General features: G+C 38.6%; 1 protein-coding gene and 1 long non-coding RNA gene across 2 annotated transcripts in view; one reads left to right on the forward strand and one right to left on the reverse strand.

Moving 5' to 3' along the window:
* Dars (aspartyl-tRNA synthetase) overlaps nt 1-15,123 on the reverse strand; it is a 77,161-nt gene extending 62,038 nt beyond the window's left edge. The window contains exons 1-3 of the mRNA XM_013517491.1: nt 14,911-15,123; nt 13,450-13,507; nt 9,071-9,163 (exon numbers count right to left, since the gene is read on the reverse strand). Coding sequence (XP_013372945.1) covers nt 9,071-9,163; nt 13,450-13,507; nt 14,911-14,976 — 217 coding nt within the window. The 5' untranslated portion in view covers nt 14,977-15,123. The remainder of the gene's footprint in view (nt 1-9,070; nt 9,164-13,449; nt 13,508-14,910) is intronic.
* Nucleotides 15,124-15,327: 204 nt separating this feature from the next.
* On the forward strand, nt 15,328-22,294 carry LOC102010525. The gene is made up of 2 exons (XR_262002.2): nt 15,328-15,487; nt 20,848-22,294. It is a non-coding gene; the product is annotated as an uncharacterized LOC102010525 (long non-coding RNA).
* The last annotated feature ends 744 nt before the right edge of the window (nt 22,295-23,038 follow it).

Raw genomic sequence — 23,038 nt, forward strand, 5'->3', positions numbered from 1 at the left:
GTGCTTATTCTAAAAACCCCAAAATGATGTATAAGAAATTCATTTTTATAAATCACTATGATTGCAAAAAGTTAACTGTCATTTGTGATATTCTATAAAGCTGCCACAGTAATGAAGTAGCAAATACGGAATCCCTGTTCCAAGAGGAAATATAGGCTTAGGTTCCTCTGTGCCTACGGTCACAATATTTTATCAGCTGATCAATACATAACTTCTTATGTTTCTTTTTAAAGACACTTTATTTAATACACAGTGTTGGCTAATCACACCAGTGCTTTCTCTGGAAGGCACAGCACAGCTTTTCTGTGCCTAGGACATTTTGAAATCATACGTGTTTACTTGTTTACAGTGTGAGGGTTGAAACACAAAGGAAGAGCATGACCGAGTTTGACTTTGGTTGGGAATCTGTGCACTGGGAAACTCACATTTTTGCTGCTCTGAACATGTGTATTTCTGGCATGTCTGAGAATGTGCAGGAAAGCATAGCAAGTATTGACTTTGAGTTTACAAATATATTTTATAATAAGCAAATGTGTAAATATATAACTCAAAGTGAGAAATAACTGCATTTGAAAATTTATTATATAGAAAATTTCAACAGAAAAAGCTAAGTGAATAATATAATAAATCTTTATATAGAATGGTCTCTCTGTCTCTATGAAGGTTTAGTTGCAGGAACCCAATGGACACCAAAATTAACAGATGCTCAAGTCCCTTACATAAAATGGTATATCGTATTTGCATATAACCTACATACACTGTGCTGTGTACTTTAAATCACCTCTAAAGTATAATACCTAACATAAGGTAAAAGCTATGTAAGTAGTTTTTATACTGTATGACTTAGGGATTCATGACCAAAAGGTAAGTGTTCAGTACAGTTGCAGTATTTTTCCTTGAATATTTTAAATCTATACTTGGCTGAATCCACAGATGCAAAATTCACAGACATAAGGGCTGAGTCTATATACATCACTGAACATATTCTGAGGGAAAAACTGCTGGAAAAAGGTCTGCTTGAACCCAACATCTGTACCTGATAAACAGAAAGCCTGGACTAGAAGAAAATTAGTTTTAATCTATACTTTCTATCTTGGTATTGTTTTCTAATGACATTTTATAAAGACCCCTCACATTTCTGAAGTAACCTGTAAGAAGCTTAAATTTCCATTACTTGAAAAATTCTTCAATATGGGAATCCCTGTAGTACTGAAAAATCTAATTATTGCAAGAAAAGAAAAAAAGAGATAAAACATCTGAAAGACAAGGATAAAATAATCACAATTTGTGAATAAGACCACTATGTCCCTACAATTTCATGTATTTTACTAATTACCAATTTATGATCATTCTTATTTCAGCTTTATCCCAAGCCAACTCTGAATTCCTATACTATTCTGAAACAAGCCCCAGTCATACTGTTACATCTATACATATTTTGGTATGAATCTCTACAAGAGGTCTTTAGAAAAAATAAGTTACCTCAGTACTATTATCTTAACTGAAATTTAATTCTTTAACATTAAAAATCCAGTAAATGTTCAAAAAGGCAAACAGTTGGAGAAGTCTCAAATGTCGTTTTTTTGAAACTATATTTAAACAAGATCTGAATATACGATCAGTTGAGAAGTCTCAAGTCTGTTTTAATCCATAGGTTCTCTTCTCACTTTCAATTTATTTACTGATGAAACCAGGTTGGTTTTGCCCATTGTTTTTTTTATAGTCAAAGAATTTTAATGGCTGCACCTCACTGTCATTTAATATGTTTCACAATGAACTATTACTACTTTTATAGTAAATGAAACAGAACCAATGTTTCCATTTTACAAATTAAAAATACTGTAAATGATGATGTAGAACTACACAAAACACTGGTATAAACTCATTTTTTAAAAAAACAAAACAAAAAAAGCATTAGGTTAGTTTAAAACAATTCTTAAATATCACTTCAAATTTTAACACTTTTTTATCCGATGGCGGGTAGAACAACAAATGAGTCTTCTTTCCCCCTTCCTCCTCTCTTTCATGAGGACTGAACCCAGGATCTTTGCACACAGCTTCAACCACAGCAATTTTTAGAAAAACAGTCTCACTACGTCCCCCAGCTTGGGCTTAAACTGTGACCCACCTTCCTGAGCCTCCCAGAGTTTGGGGTCAGAGGTCACCACTATGCCCAGCATAGGGTTTAGTTTTTGCACTGTTTGAATTTTAAAATATATGTACTGGTAATTTTAAATTAAAAAAGAGGGCTGGGGATATAGCTCAGCGGCGCAGTGTCTGCCTGACAAGTGCCAGGTCAAGAGTTTGACTCCTGGTACCAAAAAAAAGAAAAAAGAGAAAAAAATTTAAAAAAATAAAAAAGAGAATGCAGACCAGGCATGGTGGCACACACCTGTATTCCTAGCACTTCCAGCACTTTGGAGGCAGAGGCAGGAAATCACCAGGAGTTGAAGGCCAGCCTGGACCACACAGTGATACCCTGCCTTGAAGGCAGGAAGGCAAGAAGGCAAGAAAGAAAATAAATGTGGGCCAGGATATAGCTCAGAGGCATAAGTGCCTGCCTGGCAAGCGCAAGGTTGTAATGTATTTCCATTTAATTCCTCTAAAATTCTCACTACCTATGAATCATTTACTGATTTATTTTATGATATACAAAACAGGAAAATTACACTGGAAATTCTTTTAAAAGAGCTTTAAATCCTTTGGTCTGTCTAACATAACATTCACAGACAAGATGTTCTCTCCTGTATCATCCTGGATCATAACTATAAAATTCTTGTGATTTGTTTCAGATTTTTAGGAATGTATCATGAACTAGGAGACAAAACAGTTTGTCACCAATGGAAAAAACCACTTGCAGACAATCTGTTTTTTCTCTAAAGTGAGGTTTTGTAATTGTCTTTCAGTTTTTTAAAATATGTTTGGTCTTCTCAATTACAGTGAGCAACACAATAGTGTAAGATCCAGAAGACAACAAATAAATAAGTTTAGTACTTATATATTTACTTGTGGTTCACTATGGTTCATTATTAGGTGTTTTGCAGGAAATAAAGCACTTAAAAACCTAAAAGGGAAGGCAAATAAGTAGCTATCATATGTGGAGAAGGACATTCTTTAGTTACTCTTTCAAAGTATGACCTCAGGCCTCACCAAGCCATACTAGCAAAAGCATCGATGGAAAGAAAATGACTGCAGGACCTGTGTCCCTGTGGAAAGCCTGGGGGACAACACTAGATGCTTTGCTGAGATATGCCCAAAGGAATGGTAACATGATGGCTAACTAAGGCAAGTCTTATTTCTGTGGTAACTGAGTTGTGCTGTCCTTGCTAAACCTGTTGATATCCTTCCATTTGCCATGCTGTCTCCTTTGTTCTTTCTCAATAAAAGGTTACTGAAAATGGTAATTGGGGCTTCAGTCCAAGAAGCTGCAACCCCTGATCCCAGAATTACGCCTCTCTTGTTTTTCTTGTTTCTCTTGCTTTTCTTTTCATCCAAGGCACCTCATTCTCGGGACCTGTCACCCTGGACAGAAACGGAATACAGACCAATAGCCATACTCATTTATTTAGTTATTGAGGACTTATAAACATAGTGCAACTATGCTTACTGTAGGAGAAGAAATTGAGGATTGGAAAGGTTAGGCAATTCGTTAAGGTAACAGATTATAACCAGTGGTTTAGGTGTCAGTCTATCTCACTCAAAAGTCCTCACTTACAAATATGGGGGAAATATCACTTACTTATAAGACATGGAAGGAATAAAATGAGAGGTATTTTTTGCATTGTCTTTTTAAGCAGTGATCTTGATATATACAGATACAGAAGAAGGAAAACAGCATGACTGGTAGCAAAATTCAGTCTCTTTGTTTTGTTTTCTTTTTTTGTCTTTTTGAGACAGGATCTTGCTATACAGTTCAGGCTGGCTTTGAGCTCACTTTGTAGCCCAGGTTGGCCTCAAACTCACAACGATCCTCCTGCCTCAGCCTCCTGAGTGCTGGGATTACAGGCCTGTGTCACCATGCCCAGCAAAATTCAATCTCTCTGAAGTCCAGAATTCAGACACTGGAAAATAAAAACTTGCATGCTTATATCTGGTAACCTGAGCAACTGATTTAAAGACAACAATATGCAATGGAACAACCATTGGTGAATTCCTACCATCTTGTCTAGTGAAACTCTGTACTGTCTCTGGTTAATTATTTTTTATTCTCTTTAATGGTTTGAACAATCTTCCATTCTTATGTCTGGTAATCTGAGCAACTTAGTTGAAGATAACAATATATAACAACTATTGTTAACTCCTATCATTTTGTTTTGAAACCCTGTATCACTTTTAATGTTCTTGCTTTGTGTTATGTTTGTGATGCTGGTATTTTGCTATTGTTTTTTTTAATACTCTCTTTAAAATAAAAAAAAAAAACTAAGTGAAGGAAAAAAAAGGAACTGGGAAGGAACTGACAGGAAAATATCAGAAGTTAGAAAGTCAGTGCACAACGCAGGCAAAAGAACAAGACAATCTGAACACTTGGTTTGTGGTCTGTGGCTTACTAGAAAGGGAACCTGGCTCCCCAGGAGAGAGGTAAGTGCCCAGGGATGAGAGACTCAGAGAGAAATGGTGGCACAGTCCATGGCTGTTGTGAACTCCAAAGCTGCTCTGAGTTTTGCTGGGAGAGGGGGATATTTCTTCCACAAAGCAGGCAATATAACTAGAGAGGGCTTTTGTATCAAGAATGACCACTGATGTTTCTTAAGCCAGGGGCCAGCATCCCAAGCCTATAGCTCATGGTGCTTCTCCCACTCTGACTCATGAGTTCAGACTGCAGAATTGGGGCTGGGGATTTAGCTCAGCGGCAAAGTGCCTGCCTGGCAAGCGCAAGGTCGTGAGTTCGGTTTCCGGAACCAGAGAAAAGCCAAAACCAAAACCAAAACCAAAACAAAAAAACCAGACTGCAGAATTTGTGCTCTCTGGACCAATAATAACACTTTCCTGTAATCACTCACTCTTCAAGGAAAAAGTCATTTTGAAAAAGATTTCATCATGTGAGGAATAGTACCAAGTGGAATAGCACTTGTACAGAACTGAAATATTTCATAGAATTGTCAGAAATGATCCTGAATTGACAATGGCTCTCACAATGGAAAACACATTCAAAAACTCAGTTGCATTTGATCTTCCATGAGTAATGGAAACTGAATTCTATCTTCCTTTAAGTACAGAATCACCTCCTCCAGACACTTCCCTGGTGCACTCATTCTCAGTCCTGGATTGAGTTCGTCCCTGAAGTCTCTTGTTGTCTCAGGTTTTTCTCTGCTCTAATAGTGTTCCTTCATCCTCCTGACTCACTCATTGGACAGAACTCTCTCCAGGACTTTTAAGGGAACTGGAATAATTTGAAACAATTGAAAACACTTGCAAGCTTTACTGTGTGATATGACTGTTACATCTTGTAATATGGGGAAAATGCAGTTTCAGGTATATTGTTGGGAATTTCTCCTGGTATAGTAAAGCTTAAGAGGAATCTAAACCCCCTTCTTAAAAAACCACAAAGCAAAAAATACATATTCTCACCTGTATCTCTAGTTAGAATTATCAATAGAAGGTTATGAATGTAACTGGGTGTAGGATGAGGAAGCATATTTCTTGCTTATAAAATGGAATTCCCCCATCAGTCCTGCTTTAATTATTCAATTTGGGTAATTATTCGATTTGGGTAATTATTTGAATTCAAGTAACTAGATTTGGTCCATTTATAGCATTTTTATTAATTTTATTAGTAAAAAGACTGATAAAAGTGATCCATCTGAACTGCCAGTGGTACAAAGCACCGGGATAGGCATACATGTACCACTAGTGGTTCAAGCCTACAGGAACTTGTTTAATAGGAAGAACCTGAAAGCTTTCCCTCTAAAATTAGGAAGACAAGGATGTCCATCTCAAAATATTAATCAGAGCAAACAGGCAAGAGAAAAAATAACAGGGATATAATAGAAAAAGAAGGGGCTGGGGATTTAGCTCAGTGGTACAGTGCCTGCCTGGCAAGCACAAGGTTGTGAGTTCAATTCCTAGTACTGGCAGAAAAAAAAAAAAGAGAAAAAGAAGATATCAAATTAACATTATTTGCAGATGACATGTCTTCTACATAGAAGACTTAAAAAATTCCACCAAGACTCCTAGAATTAAAATCAAATTCAGTAGCATAAGAGGATGCAAAGTCAACACACAAAAATCACAACTTTTCTGTACACCAACAATAAACTCACTAAAAAAGAAATTAGGTAAATAACATCTTTGACAATAGCATCAATAAGAATTAAATACTTAGGAATTAACCTAACCAAGGAAGTAAAAGACCTCTACAGTGTAAACCAAAGTACACTGAAAAAGGAGATCAAGGAGGACCTCAGAAAATGGAAAGGTACACTGTTACTGGACAGGTAGAATAAATACTATATAGTTAAAATGATCATACTTCCAAAACTGATATACATATTTAACAAAACTGATATACATATTCAATCCCAATCAAAATACCAACAACAGAACTAGATAAAACAGTTCTAAAATTCATATGGATCCACAAGAGACTTAGCATAGCAAAACCATCTGGGCCAACAGAAGTATGACAGGAGGCATCACAGTCCAGACTTCAAGTTATACTACAAAGCTACAGGGATAAAACAGCACGGTACTGAAGAACAAAACAAAAACAGACAGACAAGTGGGTCAATGGAGCACAACAGAGAATGCAGAACTTGAGGCACAGCTACCTGATCTTTGACAAAGAGGTCAAAAACTTATGCTAGAGAAAGGATAGCTTCTTTAACAAATAGAGCTTGAAAAACAGCTGTTCACACACAGAAGATTAAATCTAGACCCTTATCTCTTACCATGAACCAAACTAAAATCAAAATGAATCAGAGATCTACATATTAAAACAGAAACAATATGGTGGGAGACAAAACAGGCAAAACTCTTGAAGATAGAGGTATAGCCCAAGGCTTTCTGAACAGAACCTTAAGTATGCAAGAAATAACACCAAGAATCAACATGGGATCATATCTAATTAAAAAAGTTTCTGTACAGCAAGGACACAACCAATAGAAGAGACAACCTATAGAATGGGAAAAAGTTTTTGCCAGCTATTCCTCAGACAGAGGACTAATATCTAGACCACTGGTGGCGAACATATGACACATGCGCCACAGTGGGCTATTTGTATCACTGAAAGCTAAGAACTCAAAAAATACAGCCCCCCCACAAAAAAACCCAATCAAAAAATGGGCAACTGAAATGAACAAATACTTCTCAGAAAAGAAATACAAATGGCCAATAAATACATGAAAAAATGTTCAGCATTTCTAGCCATAAAAGAAACACAAATTAAAACAACACTGAGATTCTCTTACTCCAGAAACAATGGCTATCGTCAAGAAATCAGATAACAGAAATGTTGCTGAGGAAACAGGGAGAAAAAGAAACTCTCTATACTGTTGGTAGGAATGTAAACTAGGACAACCACTATGGAAATCACTCAGTATGGAGATTCCTCAAAAAACAGGCATTCCATTTGACCCAGCTATTCTCCTTCTAGATATCTCCCTGAAAGAGTTAAAGATATCATATTACAGTAATATGTGCATTCTCATGTTTCTAGCAGCACAATTCACAATAGCAAAATCTTGGAAGCAGCATATGTCCATCAACAGATGAATGTATAAAGAAAATGTGATATTCATACACAATGGAGAAGTGCTCTACTAAAGAAGGATAAACTTGAGTCATTTGTGGGAAAATTAATGTACCCTGAAACCATAATGTTAAGTGAAATAAATCAAGACACAATAACTTAAATATTGCATGGTTTCTCTTACAGAAGAAACTGAAAATAAACATAAAGAGCAAAATAAAAGATTTTTTCCATATGGGAAGAGGACCACAAGATGGAGTAGGGAGGGAGGAGGGAGGAGGGAAAATGGATAGAAAAAACCAAAGAATTAAGATGTGTTATGTACACACACCAACTCCCCACAAGGAGTGTGAGCATTATGTACTACAAAAATGTACTACTAAAGAGACTTGAAAATAAAAAAATTAAGTTTTAAATTTAAACAAACAAAATAATGGACATACATTAATTCTATAATAGCAATATTTTAAAACACAATAAAAATGGTGTAAATGGGATGTATTCTACACAGTATTATAGAAGATAGAACTCTACTAAAGATACAGTGTTTTACAGAATTTCAGGATTTTGTTCCTGTATCATGAATTAGTAGGAGACTTTGGGCAAGTAGCTTTAGGACTGTGAATCTCAGTCTCCTCATGTATAAAAGTAATGTTTGTTCCGCCTACTTTAAATATTTATAGAGACAATCAAATGTCAAAAGTATACAAAAAATAATACAACTATAAACCAATATAAATGTCATTAATATTTTCAGACAGTGCATAAGAAACTATGGTTTGCTGCAGCCACGCTAATGTTCCTGTTGTTGTTAATGCTAAACTCTTAGCATAGTTGGAAAAAATTTTCTACAGTGTGGAAAATGTTCTGTATTTGTGTTGTCCAAAAGGGGAGGCAGTGCCACATGTGGTTATCAAGCACTCAAAATAGAGCTAGTGTGACTGAATTTCTGGCTTTAAATTTAAATAGCTACATGTGGGCACTGGCTACTGTGCTGAACAGCCCAGACTCAACCTGATTCTCTTGTACTTCTCTCCCCACAATTACAAATAGAAATGTCTTAGCATACAAGAACCTTTTCAAACATATTCTTTGCAATAGTTAAATGTTTGAGAAACACTAAAAAGTATCTTTAAGCCTTAGATTTTATCGAAGCCATTAGGGTAACATTATTTTTAAGATTGTCTTACAGGAACCTGAAACTAACTAACCATGAAATAATACTTCACAGTGATTTAAGAAAGAAAAGCTGCATGTTTCTGTTTTGTTTTTATAGATTTACTTTGGTGTGTGAACAACTTAAAACACTGTTAAAAAGATAAAAGATAAAAAACTCAGTGTTCTTATCATGCAGAAGGCCTATAATCATTAAATCAACTTTACCTTTAGCTCTGCTTGTATGAACTCTTGCACGCACCCAAACAACTTCATCAGCTTTTTGTACTGTCAAGTCTTTAACCAAAGCCAAAACTCGATCTGCAATAAACAGTAAAGCAATTTTTAAATTCGAAACTTAACAATGTTTTGTTCCTGAAAGCGTGAAAACTTAAGTAATTCTCAATTTGATAGTACTTTTTTCTCTGTCACCTTCAGTGCACATTTTATCACAGTCTTCATCACCAAAAGCAAAGAAAACGAAATAGGAATTTCAAAGCTACCAGGCATCATAAAAGGATTTCCGCTAAGCATTGCCAACAGACTTTAAAACTCAAGCCAACTTCCAAGTCTACTGTGTAAACTCAAAACAGTGAAAGAGAAAAGTGAGACAAAGCATCATAATATTTGAAAATGAAGATTTGAAAACCCTGAGACTGAAAAACATCTGGCTTACTGACTAAGCAATCAAAATTTAAACCTAAACAAAGTACCATTAATCTGAAAGAGTGGGCTAAGAGTGATGATTAGGATCATTTTTCAACTTACTAGTAAGGGAGAAGGCTAGGGCAGGCTAAAACTAGCTGGGAGAGTAGGTATGACCTATTAATTACAAAATCCCGGGAGGGTGTGAGAGACTAGCTAGGGAAGTAGGTGTAACCTGTTCATTAGAAAATCCCAGGACATATGTGCAGAACAGCTCCCAAAACCCTGCTTGTGGACTTCTCATGAGATCTTAAGCAGGTTTTTGATAGGATGGTCCCAGACCTGGTACCAGCATAGGAAATATGAAAAAAAGAGAGCCACAATTGAGCTCTTGCTATTGTGTCCCTTCACGATAGCCCAATCTATCCCCTATAGTGTACTTTTTCCTACCTTTATTTGGCCGAAACTCACATCTGCAGAGTTTGCTTTTTCCTACCATTCATAAATGTAAAACTTTATCACCATTTGTGCTGGATCAATGTTTTGCTCGGGACAGAAAGAATCTAAAAATCACCTCTAGAAGGAGACTCTAGCACTCCAAAATCTGGTAATACTAGCCTTACAGTAAAGGAATTGGGAAAAATGTAAGCCGATGGGAACGGAAACTATTTTGAGCAAAGTATTAAGATTTTTGCAGAGGTGCTAATACTCAAATTATAGCACTACCAAAGGAGCTAATGAGGACAGAAGGTCAAAGGCTCTCGGTCAGATGGCCTGGGTTCTCATCCTAGGCCTGGCAGATTCTTGGCAGTGTGAGGCAAGTTTCTTATTTCTCAACTTTGGTTTGTTAAGAGCTTTTAAGGATTTTGTAAGGATTAAATGAGAAAATGAATGTTGGGAGCTGGGCGAGGTGGTGCACTCCTGTAATCCCAGCACTTGGGAGGCTGAGACAGGAGGATCATTGCAAGTGCAAGACCAGCCTGGGCTAAAAGTGAGCTCAAGGCCAGCCTGAACTGCATAGTGAGATCCTGTCTCAAAAATTTAAAAAAAAAATTAAAAAAAAAAAATGAATGTTGGGAAAGAGTCAAGCAGAACAAGAGTTTAATAAATAATAGCCAACAATAGAATGCACCAAATCAGCAAAAAGATATACCAAGTAGGACTCATTCCCAGAGATGCAGAAATGTGTTAACATATGGAAACAAAGAAATGTAATATACCACATCAACAGAACCAAGGATAAAAACCACATGATCATTTTAGGAGATACAGAAAAAGCATTTGACAAAGTCCAACACCCATTCATGATAAAATCCCTAAGGAAAATTGGAATAAAAGTTCTTTATTTCAATCTGATAAAAGGTACCTATGACAAACCAAGAGCCAACATCATACTAAATGGTCAAAAACTAAAAGCTTTCATTCTAAAATCAGAACAAGACAAAGATGCCCACTATCACTATTCTTGTTCAATGTTCTGGAAATACTGACCAGAGCAATTAGACAAGTGAAAGAAATAAAAGGGAAATGGACAGGAAAAGAAGTTCAATTATCATTATTTGCCGATGACGTATTTTACATAGAAGACCCCAAAAACTCCACCAAAAGACTTCTAGAATTTATAACCAAATTAGGTAGCATAGCAGGATACAAAGTCAACACTTAAAATCAATAGCATTCCTGTCCACAAATAACAAACTGACTGAGAGAGGAATTAACAAAACACCAGCTTTCACAATAGCATCAAGAAAAATGAAATACTTAAAATCAATCTAACAAAGGAAGTAAAAGACCTTTACATTCAAAACTATAATACTCTGAAAAAGGACACTGAAGAGAATATGAGAAAATGGGAAGATATGTCTTGTACTTGGATAAGGAGAACCAATGTACCAAAAATAGCTGTACTTTCAAAACTGTTACACAGATTTAATGCAACCCCAATTTAAATACGAATAGCATACCTTACAGAACTAGAGAAAACAACCCTAAAATTCATATTGAACCAGGAGAGACCTAGAATAGCAAAAGCAATTTTGGGCAATAAGGGCAAGGCAGGCATATCACAGATCACAATGATAAAAACAGCACAGTACTGGCAAAAAAACAGATCTAAAGATTAATGGAACAGAAGATGCAGAAACAACTCCGAACACACTCAGCTACCTTCTCTTTGACAAAGGGGCCAAATACCTTCACTGGAAGAAAGACAGCCTTTTTAATAAATGGTGCTGGGAAAACTGACTTCCACATGCTGTAAATTGAACTTAGAACCTTATCTTTTACTGTGCACTAAAGTAAAATCAAAATGGATCAAAGACCTAAATATAAAAGCAGAAATAATCTGCTGGAAGATAGAACAGGTAAAACTCTTGAAGACATAGTGTAGGCAGACTTTATGAACAAAACCCCAACCACACAGGAAATATTACAAAGAATCAACAACTGAGATCACATCAAATTAAAAAGATTTTGCATAGCAAAAGAAACTACCAACAGGGTGAAGAGACAACTCACAGAATGGGAAAAGATTTTCACCAGCTATTCCTCAGATAAAGGACTAGTATCGAGAATATATAAAGAACCCAATCCAAAAATGGGCTTCTCAAATAAATAGATACTTCTCAGATGAAGAAATACAAACAGCAAATAAATATATGAAAAAAATGTTCAACATCACTGGTCATTCAAGAGATGCAAACAAAATAATGCTGAGATTTCATCTCACTTCAAAATGAATGGCTATCATTAAGAAATCAACCAATAGCAAGCGCTGGTGAGGCTGTGGAGAAAAAGGAACTCTTCTTCACTGTTGGCAGCAGTGTAAATTGGTGCAACTAGTATGGAAATCAGTGTGGAGAGTCCCCAAAAAAACTGAAATGAGAGGTTCCATTTGACCCAGCTATTCCCTTCTTAGTATCTTCCCAAAAAAGAGTTAAAGACATCACATACTACAGCAATATATGCATACCCATGTTTATAGCAGCACAATTTGTCACAGCTAAGTCCTGGAAATAGCCCAGGTGCCTATCAACACATGAATGGATAAAGAAAATGTGGTTTTTATGTACAATGCAGTACTACTCTGCCAGAAAGGAGGATAAATTTGAGGCATTTTTAGGTATATGGATGCACCTTGAGATTTTACTTTTAAGTGAAATAAGTCAGAAACACGAGTTTAAATATCACATTGTTCCTCTTGTGTAAGAAACCCAAAGGATAAACAAGGAGCAAAATGGAGGACAGATATAGGGAAGTAGGAAGAACGTGTTCCAGTGGGAAAGGGAACAATGGAGGGGACAGGGGGAGGGAAAAGGGATTCATAAAAGAGAATGGAAAGGAAAAATGAAAAAGCTTCTGTAAACAAACGGGAAGAAGGGTTGAAGGGAGGGGAGGGAAATGGGAAAAAAGGAAGAATTAAGATAAATTATGTGCAGGTACAGATTCCCTATGATGAATGTGATCATTATGTACAGCAAATATGTACTAATAAAAAGCTGATAAACAAAACGCGACAGGCAATAAGTAAAAAGAGCATTAAATATAAATGTATATATTGTATATATTCTCTGATATATCAGTTTATATCCTAAGCAATAATAATACATGTGCAAAAATAAATACCTAATAGCTAAAAGAGAGAAATAAAGTTGGGAAGATGGGTAACAGATGGCTTCCTGAAAGCATGCAAAAGAGCTGCCTGTGATGAAAGGCGTTACTGACCACTCTTATTCACTAAGACGAGTTAAATCTTACTTATTTAGGTAATTTTAAAAAACTGTCATTTAAAATATTCAACAACTTGTTTTTTTTCTTTTTTAGATCAAGACCTAAACCTAGCTATGAATGTCATTTAAGCTTTTCAAAATTATACCTTTACTTATGCCAGGCCTACTTAGAACTTCATGAAGAGCATTCCTGGCATTAGAAAAGGAAGTTTCTATAATCATATAGCTACTAACCTGGTTTTTCTTGTGATTGTATCATTGAAGATATTCCATATCTCTCCTTAGCATAATCCTACAAAAAAAGTTTCTTGAATTATGACTTGTTATTTAAACACATAAACACAAATAACCATACTGTAATGAATTTATTTTTCAGGTTCATTTCATTAATCCAGTCAGCAGTTTTTAAATATGGCAATTTATCGTTCAATGGTAATCTGTCACCCATTTACAGACATATCTACAGAAATAAAAAGCACCTTGTTTCTGGTTTGTTTTGGAAATCATCAATGCAGCTGCACTCTCAAGATAAAACTTACACATATGTACAACACACCTTAACTACTTTCTTGAAAAAGGGTGACCAAACTACTTCACAGCAGGAATATAAATTTCCTTGTGAAGGAAGTAGGATAAAGTACTACAATTTTATTAACTATTGCTTTGGAGAATCAATGCTTTGGGTAAGCCATGTCCACTTTTTAGAAATCTGAGATGCTGAACAAAAACTAACTACAACATTCCTTTTGTAAAACAGCATCTAAGAATGCACCAGCTTCCTGTTTCTAAAAACTAGCTTGAGAAAAAGTTTACAAGGGCTACCCAAAACGACAATACAAAAACATCAAATTTCCGGTCACAAAGTTAAGAATAGGAAACGGGAGACTTCAGGTTCAGGGTACTAACAAATTATACTCACGAAACAGGTGTGTGGACTTTTAGTACTATTCATATTTCAGAAACCTTTATTCCATTTAATATGCTGAGTTGGCGTATTGATTATATAGCTTACCAAACTTTAGAAAATTCCTCAATATATAAACTAGGACCTCCGCTCAATAGCACACAACTTGTGGAATGGTTCAAACTTCGGCTTCTGTAAAGCACTTAAGGGTCAGGGGTTCATCTCAAAGGCAGTCTCTATAATCTTTGCTATGTACGTCACTGGATCACGGAGCAGAATGAGAATAAAAATGTGTTCTTTAAAGCTGTCATATTCAAAATGGTCATTAAACATACTGGCAGGTAGATGGCTTTGCAAAGTACTGTGATTACTTGCTAAAACACTGGGAACACTAGGGCTGAGAAGAGATCAGTTACCGGTGTTACCAAAATTTTCCCGGGGAGGGGTGGGGGTTGGGTTCGGATGTGCATTGCGTGCAGGACGTGCCTAACCAAGGCTTTAAGCCTGACCCCGCCGCTTCTACTTCCGGGGCAGTAGGTGCCTCGCGCCCACCCCACCCAGGAGACGGTTCTCGCAGGCCACGCGACCCGGCGAGCAAAGCGGGCCGCTGCTGGCCCGCCACGCTGCTCCAGCCACAGGCGCGCAGGCCCCGCGGAGGTTTCGGGAGCACAGACCCGGGCCCGCGGCCTGCGCCGAGACCGCGAGGGCAGGCCCTGCTCACCCCACTCCCTCTCTGCGGGCGCGGTCCGGCACAGTTTGCCCTCCCAGGCCCGGGGACGGAGGAAACCCACTTCCGCCGCATCCATGATCTCCCGCGGCTTCTCCTGACTCTTGCGGCTGGCGCTGGCGCTGGGCATCGGGACTCTGAATCCGGGAGTGGACACCACCCTCCCTCGGAGGCTTCTGCACGGCCGGTCAAGGGTCTTCTCCCTCCCGGGCAGTCTCCGCCCTCGGACCCTCCTCCGGTGTCAGGACTGGCGCGGACTCCGCCTGGAGGGGCGGCTCGGGAAGGATCGCGAGAACTGCAGCTCTCTCGAGATCGCGAAGCATAGGGAAGCGAGCGGGGGCGGGCGGTCACCTGTGCCTCTCCAGGTCCCACCCGTGCGGGATTGCCCTTAAATAGAAGAGAATCACCGGGATTGCCTCTAAGGGGCGGAGGCCCAGGGTACTTGTTGGCTCTTGCCGTAATGGTCTGGCTTCCGGTTTAGGCTTTATCCTGAGTGTGTCTTCTGCTCTGGTCTCCCGTCAGCCCTTCCAACTCCTACAGGTTTCAATCACAGACTGGTGGCCAGAACACCCACCCGGGCCCGGGCCTTGGCTTTTCCTCGTATGTACATCCGGGTCTGGTCTATGCTTCTCCCAGTGGAGGTGAGCTGCCTGGGGTCCCAAGAGGCACCTTGACAGACCATTGCTCCGCGAGTTGGGGCACAGACTGCTGGGTTGTAGGCAGTTGGCTTGCTAACTGGTTGCTGGCACCTACGTGAGAAGTGGAGACACATGGCAACAACAGGCCCCACACGGTTGTGCTGATTGCCTTGGTGTGTTGCACTGTTAGAGGTAGTGCACAGGGTCGGCTTTCCAGTGGCTGAAGCCCCCCACGTTAGGCTTAAAAACAAACAAAAACCTACTAGTAAGTCTTTTATTGAAAGTAATTTCAAGACTTGGTTACTATTTGCTTCGCTAGATTTCTTTCCATTAAGTTTCAACCATCTTTGTGATGTTTTGGCTTGGCAGAGAGCGGCACAGTTAATGCTAGTTAAGGGGTTCAGGTAGACCCCAGCACAAACCAAAGGTCTTCGGAAGTGCCTTCCTTCAAATGTTGGGATACAATACCAGGATAGACATTGTCTTTGCTCTAATGTAGCTGTTATTTGCAGGTGGGGTAAAATTTTGTTCTCTATTTTATTGGTTTAGTTTGTTTTTGTTTGTAGTACTTCTCAGAGACCTAGTCTGTCAGATGCTCCTGTTAGCATAATCTCAGAGGCAGGCAGACAACCTCTTAAAGTGGCTGACTGAAAGTGACACATGTCACATTTTGCTCCTATTTTGTTGGTCCAAAACAAGTCACACAACCATTCCTGATTCTATGAGCAGGAGAATCCACTCATTCCTTAGGGAGTGACATGGAATATTTGTGATCAATAATACATTCCATTAGAAATATATTTCATAATATTCATAGAATTCCAGCACAGAAGGAGTGTGAAGTTGCTTCATTTTGGTACTGTATTTTTAAGGTTTTTATTCTTTCAATTAGGTATGGTGCTAATGTATGAACTGATTGTCAGAAATCTGAATACCAATCCGGACTATTGTCCCTTTTCTAGGGTAGAGATTTGACATTTTCCTCTGTCCACGAAGCCTCTCCAGGTACCTCCATACTCTGGCTTCTCTGTCCTGATAAGAGTATTGTCATTTGGGTCATGGCCTTGGAGGAAGACTGAGAATATAGTCTTGTTTTTGTCCCTTTTCCTGGTAGTAATAGAAAAGAAACATTTTCCAGATCAGCGGTCACATGCTGTGTGCCTGAGGGCGTGTTCGTCTATCCTAGTATCTAGTAAAGATACCATAGGAACCACAGAGGCTACGGTTTGGTTGAATTTGTCTACTGTCAACATCCTTGATCTGCCTGGTCTGTTTGGAGCCATTCTAGCAAAAACAGGAATATGATGGAGTGTTGACTATCGGATCTTTAACTGTTGACCTAATCAGCATCTAATTTGAGTCTTGACAGACCATTCTGTGGTTCTTAAGGAACATAAGAGGATAGGTAGTCACCTCCCACTCAATTCCCTACAATTTTAGGAGGCTGACACGAGAGGTTTCTCATCACTTCCAGGGTTCTAATTATGTATGGGATTTCTTGTTTCCCTTCCCCAGTAGAGTTGCAAAGCATAAAACTGCTTAACAGGAGTCTAGAATTGTCTCATCAACAAAAGGTTGCCTCGCAACGCCTTGCGGACACCTGCTCTATTTTTTGTTCAGTTTTGTTTTTGAGACAGGGTCTCACTGTGTAATCCAGGCTGGCTTTGAACTCACTATGTAGCTGAGGCTGGCCTCAAACTTGTGCTGATCCTCCTGCCTCAGCCTCCCAAGTGCTAGGATTATGGGCAGGCACCACCACACATGGCTCAGATACATTTTGTTTTAATGTTACCTTCTTGATATGTGAGACAAGGATCATAGGGAACTGGCACCTTTGGTTGGTTTGTTCACTGTCTGTGTAATAAACTATCTGAATCTAAAAGTGGTGTGACTGATCAAGTCAGTCAAGCCTTGACCTCGGCCTTGCTTGTTTTGAGATCTCCCTCAGCTGTTTGGTGAATCCTTGATTGTCTGCTTATGTTAAAAGTGGGAACTTAAAAACCTGAGCACTTGTGTGGGAGTTATCAGCTTTGAGTTGTACGGTATGATGATCTGGTTGAGCCACATGATGAGCAAGATCAGCTGTTGGTATCTTCAGATCTTCCATTTGGTTGGTCAGATTATTCATTAAAATAAACATTTTGATCTTCTGCCTAAAGAGTAAAGGCCCGATTGCCAGTATTTTGAGGGGCTCAGCATTCAACATGTATTTGGTCTCTGAATTTCCCTAGTTTTAGCATAGTACTAGTTCCTCAAATCAAAAGATCCATCCGGTTACTCTCTCCAGAGGACCCATCATATCAAGGTGGGAGAAGACGCTTGCCACAAGAGTGGAGTAGGGAGGAATCCCTGTCTTCTCACATAGGCTTCCCCCAAATTCCTTATTATACCTTCCCGTTCACCTCTTACTTCCAGAGATACTTGGTGCAGCCTGTTCTGAGTCTTTTGAGGTTCCTATGATATAAATTAAATTGTTTCTCCTGAAGCCTGAGGACTCAGCTTTCATACCTGCTAAGTAAGTTACTACTAGTCTGTGTGCTTTCTAGCATTCCACATTTTGGGAATGTTCTTCCTGTTCTCCCATCTTCTTGATTATAGTTTTTGTGGTGGTGGTGGGGTGGAAGCAAAATTAGATCTGCCACCTCAGCATAGAAGTCATTTTTCAGGAGTCATTTTTATTTTTATAATGTCAGTGTATACAAATTTTCTAGCAGATAATTGATACTTATCATGATAAATATTAATGTTCATTTATTCTTTCAGTGAATATTTATTTCTGGTACTAGGAATTAAGCCCAGGGTCTCATTCATGGTAGGCAAGTTCTCTACCACTGAGATATATTCCCAGCCCTCAGTATTTACTGAGTGCATTAGTCTAGACATTTGGGATGTATGAGAGAACAAAAATAGACAAAAGATCCTTGTTCTTGTTGATCTTATGTGTGTGAAGCTGAAGGTGCATTGGAGACCCCAGGAGTTTAGAGAAGCCAGGAATGTGGATTATCTGAGGAAAACTGCAAGGAGGGAGCAGAGTGGGCCCAAGAGAGAAGCCATATAAGCTACAGCCACCAGAAGTGCCATAGGAGCAGAACCACCCAAGCCCTTTGAAGTTCATATCTGCCACAGATTGCCTCAAACGCTACACAAGGAACTGTAGGACTTAATGTTTGCCCTACTGGGTTTTAGATTTGTTTTGGTCCTGTTGCTTTCTAGCCCTCTATTTGTACCTTTTGGAACGGTAATACTTATGCCATTGTATGTTGAAAGGGCTTAACTTTCTTTTCTCTTGTACAGGGATTTATAGGTAAGAGTTTGCCTGAAATCTCAGAGGAGACTTTGGACTTTTCAGCAATGCTGAAACTGTTAGGACTTTGGCAACTCTTAAAGATAGTCTAAATGCCTTTTGTGTAAAGGGATATGCATGAATCTTTGGGAGCAACAAGAACAGAATGTTATGGCTTGTGTCTAGATGTCCCCACAAGACCTCATGTGGTCATAGGTGGGGCTTTTCAGAGGTGGCTGGATCTAGAGTATGTGACACTGGGATTGATTTGTGGTGCAATGCTAGGACTAAGGGTGTGAGTGCTCCCTGCCCTAAGGAGGGGGTAGCCTGGATAAGATCTAAGGGACAGAAAAAGGCTTGTTGCTAGTCGCTTGCATGCTTTTGCTGTTTTCTGCCTGCCACGAACTGATTCGCCTCTGTGATGCCTCTTTACCAAGCCACCCTGCCTCGGAGCCATTCAACTATGGACTGAAACCTCTACAAACTGTGAGATAAATAAACCTTTTCTCCTTTAACTTTGGGTATCAGGTATTTTGTCTCAGCAACAGGAAATGTAACTAAGACATGTTTTAGAGAATGGAGGCAGATAATAAATAATAAACTTGAGTAAATTATAAAACATGCTAGGAAGTGATGATGAAAAGATAGAAGAAGTAGAACAAGGTAAGGGGAATGGGAAGTGCTAGAGGTGAGTAGGGTGGAGTGTGTTGCAATATTAAGTATGGTGGTCATGGTAGGCCTCATTGAGAAAAGAGACATTTGAAAATCTGAAGGCAGTGAAAGATGTGGCCATGCACACATCTGGGAAAAGAATATTCTAGGTAGAGGAACAGCCTGTGCACAGTCTTTTAAGGTAGGAGGAACAAAGAGCCCAATGTTCTGTATGTAATATCCTCAAGGTTTATGAAGTATGTAGATCTCCTTATCTCTATCCTAAATGACTCTAGTTTGCCATGCCTTTCTAAAAAATTATGGTTAAAAGTATAAAATTTACACTCTTAACCTTTTAAAATACAGTTTAGCAGTATTAACTGTACAGTATTTAGTTGCATTTTCATTGTTAAGTAACAGAGCTCTGGAACTTTTTCATTTTGTAAAACTGAAACTTTATACCCCATGTGCTATGGTTTGCATGTGTATTGTCCTTGAAGGTTCCTGTGTTGGAATCTTGGTCCCCTGTGTGGCAGCATTGAGGTAGAGGAGACTTTATGAGGTTTCGTTTGGTGGAAGGTAATTAGATCAAGAGGGCAGCACTCTTGGAAAAGATTAAGTACTTCTCAGAGGACAAAGTTAATTCCTACAAAGTGGGGTGGGTGGGAAGGGATTGTTATTAAAGAGGGAGGCTGTCCCTCCCTGAGCTTGCTTCCTTCTTCCCACACGTGTAGTTCTGCCACAGCCCTGGTGTAGCCAGACACCATACACAATGCTTTTTGGACTTTCCAACCAGCAGAATTGTAAGCCAAATAAACCTCTTTTTTTTAGAAAGTATCCAGCCTTGGGTATTTTGTTATAGCAACACAAAACAGAGTAAGACATCACAGAACAACAACTTCCTATTTTCCCCAGTTCTTGCAAGCACCATTCTATTTTGTTTCCATGAGTTTGACTACTCTAGACATCTCATATAAGTGGAATCATATAGCATCTGTCCTCATGTAAATTGCTAAGCTTTTTGAGTTCTTGTATTGAGAATTCATTCTGCCTCCAGCCTTGCTGTCATGTTGAATTTAGCTATTTCTTTGCTCGTATGCCTGCATATAACTCAAATCATAGCACTGTTATTTACCAGCTGAATCAGATGGGCCGCCTTGGGCTGTGAGGGAGAGAAGTTCTGACCCAGACTGTTTCAAACAATAAAGGAGCATATTGCTTGCATAGCAGGAAGTTTGGAAAATGGGAGAGTCCAGGTTTGGTGGGGGCAAGTGTTCAACAATGTCACAAGCAGTCCTTTCCTTCTCTCAGCTCTGTAGGCTTCATTCTCAGGTTGGTGGCAGGATGAACTGGAGCTGATTCAGGTCTCATATTTTGTCATGATATGAGGGAAGGACAGAGACTTCCTAACATCTTGTGTCTTTCTTAGACAAACTTTTCCTCAGAATCCCTGTGGGAAGATTTCCTTCACATCTGATTGACCAGAATTGGATCACATACCTATGCCTGGAACCGCTATTGAAACGGGAAAGAAGATCAGCAGTTTAATCTGGCCTGCTCCAGGATTTGGGGTGGGAAAAGGATGTTGCCTCCACTGAAACATATGGGCGAACTGGGAAGAGGACTTATAAATAAAATAGGATTCTGTTAGGAAGAGGGGAAGGGGAGAATGGAAGCTAAATATACAGCTACAGTGTCCACTGCATTAGCTGTGTGATTTATTTTTGTTTTGTTGTTCTTTTTGGTACTGGAACTTGAACTAAGGACCTTGTGCTTGCCAAGTTGCTGTGCCCCTGAGCTATATCCCTGGCCCTAACTGTTGATTTAAGGAAAGTCTTTAAACATTTCTGATCCTCAGTTGCAAGAAAATGAGCACAATACTCTTCTCATGTGAGAATTAAAAATATTTTATGTACAATAATTGAATAAGAAAACATGTATAAAAGCATCCAGAACATTCCATGACACATTATTGTTTATCTCAGTGGTTCTCAAATAGTGTTATGGGCTAAACTGTGTACCCCTACCTTTATATCTCCCAACTCATATTTGAACTCCTAACCCCTAATTCCTCAGAATATAACTATCTGAAGATAGTGTCTTAAAAGAAGCAATTAGATTAAAATGAGAAACTATAATTAGTGTGGGCCTTAATGCAATATGACTGATGTCCTTATAACAAGAGTAAATCATGACATAGACACACAGAAAGAAGATAGCAATCTGTAAGACAATGAATGAGGTCTTGGAAGAAACCAAGCCCTCTAACATCTTGATATTGAACTTCTAGCTTCCAAAACTGTGAAAAAGTAGATCGCTATTGTTTAAGGCACTCAGATTGTGGTGAGTTGTTGTGGCAGCCCTAATATATTTGGGAACTTGTTAGAAATACGATCTTTAGTGCCATCCCAGACCTACTGAGAAAGTCTGACAGTGAAGCCCATTAATCTGTTTTAAAAACTCTAGGAAATTTTCATGCACTCAAGAGCTGGGCTAGTTATTAAGGCTATGGGAACACAGTTAGCCTTTATAGCCTAACTAGGTTCATATCCCAGCTCTCTACCACTAGCTACGTATGTAATTTGGGGTATTTAAGAAAAATCTATTTTAATTTCCTCATTTATAAAAATGGGGCTAACCCTAATCCTTATCCCTTAGGTTGTTGTGCTGTTAAATTCATCCATCTAGGTAGAACTTAGAACAGAGCTGAGTGCATAGTTAATGCTCTACAAATGTGACCTGTTAAGATAACATGTAAATGTTGAATCTGAACCTCCTAAGGGCTTTAGTTTGTAAAAACAGCTAAGCTTATTGGAATTATTTGTAAACAAGGATCTGAGTATTTCCTTTAGTAAAGTTGAATATTCTAACCCTTATTTTGGCTGCATGAGATCTTTTTTCCCCCATACTTCCTGGTTCTTTCTGATGTAGAAAATGTAGATGGTGCCAAGTTCTTTGGAGTTTATGCAAATAATGCACAGTACACATTGTTATATTGCTCTTCATCCTCTAGGAAGGCCTATTGTCATCAATTTTATATCCTGTTCCCACGAGAACTTCACCTTTTTCTATTTGCATTCTGTTCTTGATGGATTGTCTAGTTTCTCACTTGGACAACTTATCCTTTTTCTCTGATGGCGCATTTAAATCTACCTTCTATTAAAAAAAGTTTTCCATCAAGGGATCTAGATATGCATTTCCCTTGTTTTTGCTCTGCCTTCTATCTCAGGTGACTCCAATTGTTTTACAGTATGCAGCTGCTCCTAGATACTAATGACATTTTCACTGGGAAAGTTACATTTCCCAGCCTTGTTTCTGTATATTTGATTGTCTTCAGTATTTTATGTGAGTTGTAAACACACTGGGTAGAAACAACTCAATAAATGACAAACAGTAAAATGAATAATAAAAAGTTATAGTCTCATAAAATGAGAATGAAGCAGTGGGGGTGCTTTCTCAAGTAGAAGTAAGCCAGTGATGTCAGGATGTCTGAAACTGCTGGATGGCTACTACCTCCCCTAGAAATATTCTTTTAGTTCCAAACTTGTTGTTTCTGTAATTCTTCTGTGCAGACACAATTCTTTTTCCTTTCCACTTACCTGCTTAATCACTCTAGGAAA

The sequence above is a fragment of the Chinchilla lanigera genome, unplaced genomic scaffold (genome assembly GCF_000276665.1).
Source record: "Chinchilla lanigera isolate Chin_1 unplaced genomic scaffold, ChiLan1.0 scaffold00039, whole genome shotgun sequence".
Lineage (NCBI taxonomy): Eukaryota > Metazoa > Chordata > Mammalia > Rodentia > Chinchillidae > Chinchilla > Chinchilla lanigera.